This window comes from Impatiens glandulifera, chromosome 1, assembly GCF_907164915.1.
Source record: "Impatiens glandulifera chromosome 1, dImpGla2.1, whole genome shotgun sequence".
In the NCBI taxonomy this organism is placed as follows: Eukaryota; Viridiplantae; Streptophyta; class Magnoliopsida; order Ericales; family Balsaminaceae; genus Impatiens; species Impatiens glandulifera.
This window is the reverse complement of record NC_061862.1, coordinates 24,195,954-24,202,175: the sequence shown is the minus strand read 5'-3', so window position 1 is coordinate 24,202,175 and position 6,222 is coordinate 24,195,954. Positions and strand designations below refer to the sequence as shown.

General features: G+C 38.0%; 1 protein-coding gene across 1 annotated transcript; it reads right to left on the bottom strand.

Annotated features, from left to right (window-relative positions):
* Window positions 1-2,416: 2,416 nt before the first annotated feature.
* LOC124921149 (60S acidic ribosomal protein P0-like) lies at window positions 2,417-4,243 on the bottom strand. The gene is made up of 5 exons (XM_047461766.1): window positions 3,971-4,243; window positions 3,783-3,851; window positions 3,230-3,328; window positions 2,747-3,139; window positions 2,417-2,658 (listed from the first exon to the last, which is right to left on the bottom strand). Exons 1-5 carry the CDS (start codon window positions 4,226-4,228, stop codon window positions 2,509-2,511), a joined length of 969 nt encoding a protein of 322 aa, XP_047317722.1. The 5' UTR covers window positions 4,229-4,243; the 3' UTR covers window positions 2,417-2,508.
* Window positions 4,244-6,222: the final 1,979 nt, after the last annotated feature.

The following is a 6,222-nucleotide window of genomic DNA, read 5'->3' as shown; positions in this document are numbered from 1 at the left end:
ATAAAAAAAAGAAAAAAGAAATTAAAATAAAAATAATTAGTTAAGGAAAAACATATTAATAAATTTAGGTAAATAAGTTTTTAATTTAATATGACATTGTTTTAATGATGTGGTTAGAACAAAACTAAGTTGTAGTCCGAACAAAATTAAGCTATGGTCTGAACGAGAACTAAGTTGTGTAAATTGTCTTTGTGCAGGTATAGTTTGAAGTGCGCGAACAGATGGAGTCTGGACTTCAGTAGATAGGTTGTCTAAAAAAGTGCGCGAGCAGACGGAGTATGAACTTCAGTAGACGGGTTATCTAAAGAAGTGCGCGAGCAGACGGTCTAGTCTGAATAAGCGCTAGCAGACGTCTAGGCTTCAACAGACAATCTGGTCTGAAGAAGCGCTAACAGACGTCTAGGTTTCAACAAACGGTCTGGTCTGAGAAGCTCTAGCAGACGTCTAGGCTTCAACAGACGATCTGGTCTGAAGAAGCGCTAGCAGACGTCTAGGCTTTAACAGACGGGTGGTCTAAATAAGTGTTGCAAGTGTCTAGGCTTCAACAGACGATCTAGTCTTCAACAGACGATCTAGTCTGAAGAAGCGCTAGTAGACGTCTAGGTTTAAACAGACGGGTGGTCTGAAGAAACGCTAGCAGACGTTTAGGCTTCAACAGACGGTCTGATCTAAAGAAGCGCTAGCAAACGTCTATGCTTCAACAGACGGTCTGGTCTAAAAAAACGCTAGCAGACGTCTAGGCTTCAACAGACGGTCTGGTCTGAAGAAGCGCTAGCAAACGTCTAAGCTTCAACAAACGACTAAAGCAGCGCCCGTTCACATTCCTTACTCATCGCCCGATAAGCGGCAGACTGCCACGTCAGCACGCACAATCAACAGAATAATGTCATATGTCAATATTCAGATTCGGCCGTTGTATTAACTGTCGTGTGTCAATATACAAACCTTTTAAGAAGCTCAACTATCACACGCCATCCAAATATGGCTACGATACTCAAGTAGAGCTACGCTACGTCAGCAGGCGGAGCTCTACAACACGCCATCATTGAATGCAAAGCGGTTGTGACTCATATAAATAAGTGGATCTTATTATTGAAGAAGGTTGTTGTTCCTGCTACGCTCTAAGATTACTCTCTCACTATCCAAGTTGTAATTCATATACTCTATACTCTAAATTAAGATAAGCTGGGAGAAAAATTGTTGTAACATTTGTTAAGCATTGTAAGTTGAACAGAGGGTGTCTATTCAAAAGAGTGAGAACTAGGAGTTCAGAACATGCATTGTTAAGTCCTGGGTTTCTGACCGAGCTTGTGTAGCGCTATACAAGTTAAAGTCTTCTAGTATATCCTTTTTGGAACAGAAGAATGAGTGACGTAAGAGTTGTTAATCTCCGAACATCCATAAACAACTCAGTGTTTCTTTCTTATTATATTATTCATACTGCATCAATACGCTTCAAATCTAGCGAGTCATTTCGCATTTGAATCTAATTCTCGCGAATATTTGTCACGAGAATATAAATAAGTATTAACCTCTAATAGGGTTAAAACCGATTGTTTAACAATATTCAAACCCCTGTTGTTGAACAATATTCAAACCCCTGTTGTTGACGCTAATCCCAACAGTTCTATTTCACAAGACATCAGTATACTTTATTTTTTAAAATATAATTTTGTATTGGTAAATTATATATATTTTAATATATTAAAATTTTATATTATTGTAAAATAAAACTTAATTTTTTATAAAATATAAAAAATAAATAAATATATAGTGATCTTATATATTTGTTAATATCTATCACAAAATAAAAATATATATTTTCCGTTGATAACATTTAATCAACTAAACTTTGTTATTTTTTAAAAAACAAATTTTTATTTTTCGCCACTATTGTACTTAAGTGATTGCAGGGAACACTCTATTCGCGATGCCAAAATTAGAATCCAGCTGTAGTGAGTGATATCTAGCATATATTACCATAAAATTGTAACTTGGTAAAAGAAAAGATCAACTTGACTAAGTCTTCGAGTTTCATTCTGTAAGTGAAAGTCTTAGTTCAATAAAGAATCACACTTATTAAATTTCATGCTACGGAACTTGGTACCATCCAAAACCAAACAATTTTGATCCCATTTTAATAAAAATGTATATTTATTATGCATGTCAAAAATTATAAAACATAATTTTAATTATGATAAAATAAAATCAATATCTATCATTGTTTGAGAACTGAACTATCCTTGTAGTCAACATAACTAATTGCATAATTAGAAAAAACTAATTGTTTGCACAATAAATTCCTAAAGAAGATTAATGTCCTACTATATTACTTAATTAAACAACCAGCTGAGAGCAATAATAAAAGCCAACAAAAACCTTAATTTTTCATTAATCTACCTCAAACAAACAAATCCAAACAAAATAAACAAAACCGCACAACTTCTAAACGGATACTACAGCAATAAAACAGTTGTTATACGTGGGGAAATGGGAAATATAATTCAATCAATCAAACAAGCCAAACAAACCTCCTTCCTCTTCAGACTCTTCAGCCGGCGCCTCTTCCTTCTTCTCCTCCACCTTAGAAGCAGCTGCCGAACCCCCAGAACCTGCAGCCGGAGCCACTGCCACTGCAGCCGCAAACTTACTTGGATCCTGCATTAATAATACAACAATCATAAGAGACATTAGTTTTAGTTATAATTTGAGATATTATAAGATCTAGACTGACTGATTGACTCACTTTGATGTATTCCTTTACTTTCTCTGCCTGTGGGAAAGTGTATTCAGTGGAGACTGCAACAGCAAGCAAGTTCTTGTAGGCATTGGTAAACATGTGCGGTGCAGCAGCAAGGGTAGGATAAGTAGTGGCCATGGCCAAAGCTACAACATTTGACAGCCCTGCAATGAACTTCTGTGCAATGTCATCCTCTGTCAGGTTCAGGACCTCAGGGCTGAACACCGACCCATTCTCGTACACAGATTGGACTATCAGCCCGTAAGAGAATGGTCTTATCCCAAGCTTCGCTAGAAGAGCAGACTCGGACGATCCAACCTTATCTCCCTTCATAATAAGCTCCACAGGAGTTACAATCTCCACTGTCCCCTTGTTGATCTTTGTTGGGATGTTTAGCACCTATATATTAATCAATACCATTACAAGTTAATAATAACAATATTTAATATATAATCACAATTAGTCTGGCTAGCTGGATTAAAATTAAACCTGAAAGAAAGATGTCTGGGATGGGTCTAGTCCAGTGTTTCCAGGGGGCACAACCACATCAACCGGCGCAATAAGACCAACACGAGCTGGAGCTCCAACCTGTTCATTATTTTTCAACCAAATTACATCAATTGCAGACCAACCCACAAAATGTAAAAGGAATAATTTCCTTGTCAATCAAGATTCAAGAGGCAGAGCAAAACTAAGTATCATCAACACTGACAGGCCTATGAATAATCCTTCTAGTTATAGATTCTTCAAAAACACAGAAATAGTCCTAAAATCAGAACTATGATTGCAAAGGAATTACAGTAATAAGTAACTTGTTAATTTTGATTACAGTGATATATGAATCATGCAAATTAATTAAACAAGCTTTAATTTGAATATGTTTTTTTGTCTTTTCCCAATTAGTAAATATTTAATGCTAATCCTTTAATCGAATCAGCTGTGGGATATTTTATTAGCATCTGTGTGTGTGCTTATTGAAGCCATGAAATTAATGGAAATGAGCAAATTAAGTAATTTCATTAATTAATAATAATGTTTGTACCTTGTACTTCTCAACTTCATCGCTAACCTCCTTCATATCTCCCTTAGTAAAGATCAAACCCACATTGCCCTGATCATGTTCAAAACCAAAAACCATAAATCTACACAAAATGAATAGAAACCCTAACATCCAACAGTAAGTACTATTAAACGAATGAAAAGAGAAACAGAAAGATCGAAATGGCTTACGACTAGAAGAGGGACGAGACTGAGATAAGTGGTGTTGCCGGTTTTCTCAGAATGGGCCCTGATGGTACGCTTCATCATGGTGTTCTTCCCCATCAGAATAACAGAATCGCCTCGAAGACCCTTACGGATGCCTTGGAGTTGATTGGATCCGACATTATCAGCGGATACAACCAGAACGCGGGTATAAGCTTCGAGAAGCTTGCAGAGCTTCTGATCGTATACACTCTTTCGCTCGGCCTTTGAAGATTTGGTCACCATTTTTGCTGCGTAGAGAATGAGAAAGAGGAGGCGTGTTGAGATGGGAAAATTAAAACCCTAGGTCTTAGAGAGAAATTGGAACCCTAGGTTTTAGAGAGAAACCCTAATATGGTAAGTTTTCAGAGAGAAAGAGAGGACTTAAGAAGGAATGCATGGGGGGAAATTTGATGAAATGGCCCCCATAACAGGGGAAATTCCAAAAAGGGCCCCCGCCTACTAAAGTTGGCAAAAAGGGCCCTTTTGCCCTGCGAAATGTCGGAAATACCCCTTCCGCGCCATTTCTTACGCTCAAAGACGCGAATTACCAATCACGCGATTCATCTAAATCGCGGTGATTAACTCACGCGATTTAGATGAATCGCGTGATTGGTAATTCGCGTTTTTAAATGTACGCGATTTACCATGCACGCGATTTAACCTAAATCGCGGTGATGAACTCACGCGATTCAGATTAAATCGCGTCCATGGTAAATCGCGTCTTTAGTCGTATATATAATTTTTCGGCCCTAATTTAAAACAAAACCACCCCGATTCTCCCTCCCACTCCGACTTCCAAAACCACGTCTTCTCAACTGCCGACTTCCTTCAACATCGATCAAGATCATCGTTCACTCAACATCGTTCCTCGTTCAACGTCATCGACTTTCCACCGTCTATTCGACATCATCGTCTTTCCACCGTCTTTTTGACATATTCCGGTGAGTTTAGGGCTTAAGAGTTAGGGTTAGGTTTTGATGTGTATTATTCCGTTTATATTGATTTATATTGATGTATTTAGGGTTTAGGGTTTGGTTCTGGTTTCGTTTATGTGTGTAAATGCTTTTAGGGTATATGACGAGTATTGTATCACTGTTCTTATTCTGCATGCATGCATTTCACGCTTATTCATTCATTTCTCGTTTAAGAAATGACATTTCCGTGTTTGTTATGTTCTTGTGAAGAAATGGTATTTCTGTGTTTTCTTTGACTGTGTAGGCTTAGTTAGGGTTTATCTGTTTTGTTGCTTTACTGCTTCATTTTCGTCTGTTCTTATTCTGCTTTACTGCTTTACGTTTAATAGAATGCCAATGAGACAGGATGAGTTGTTGATCTAAGAAATGACACATCATATGCTTAATGTCTTTAGAACTGTCCATTACTGCACCTTAATGTATTACTGCACCTTTACTGCACCTTAATCTATTAAGAAATTTGCAAGCATTTCTCAATGGTTAATTCGATTTGCTTATTCCCATCTTCTTCCTTGTTTTGTAGATGGAGTCCACTACAATACCCGAGTTTGCTGGGAGGGTATCCTGGAAAACCAATATGGGAAATATTGCTGCCAAGTTTGCCAAGATGAATCTAACTGAAAGGGTAGAGCAAACCCAATTCAGATTCTTATTCAAAGGGCACCCGTTACTGCGTTTCTCAGGAATGATTATACACCACATGCTCCTCAGGAAGTCCAGCTCAAATTCTATGGAGATGAAGTTCCTTGTGAATGGAGAAGAGCTGTGCTTCGGGATGAGGGAGTTTGCATTGGTTACAGGTCTCAATTTTGGGAGATTCCCTAATGAGCAAACAATTTTCAACCAGGTTGAAGAATCTCCAACTTTGGTTCTTAAATATTTTAAACGTATTCCACTTATTAGAATAGCAGACCTTCATTCAAAATTCCTGTCCTGCTCTGATAGGGAAGATGCATGGAAATTGGGGCTGGTATACCTTGTTTCCCATTATCTCTTTGCCCTTGACCCGAGGAGGATAATAAATATGAAACTCTTCAGCATGGTCGATGACATCGACACCTTCCTCAATTTTCCATGGGGAAAGGTGGCCTTTAGAGCAACCATGAAGGGTTTGAGCAGAGACCTTGATCGCTACAGGACGCTGTATCTGCAGAAGAAGGATGCCGCCTCGGGGAAGAAGAAGAACAAAGACAAAGAAAAAGATGTCGATGTTTCTTATACCGTATATGGGTTCGCACTAGCCTTACAAGTGTGGACTTATGA

Coding starts and splice junctions, on each gene's coding strand:
- LOC124921149 (XM_047461766.1), bottom strand. CDS start 4,228: ATGGTGACCAAATCTTCAAAGGCCGAGCGAAAGAGTGTATACGATCAG. Junction 3,852..3,970: donor GTCTCGTCCCTCTTCTAGTC/GTAAGCCATTTC, acceptor GAACATGATCAG/GGCAATGTGGGTTTGATCTT. Junction 3,140..3,229: donor CCCAGACATCTTTCTTTCAG/GTTTAATTTTAA, acceptor ATTAATATATAG/GTGCTAAACATCCCAACAAA.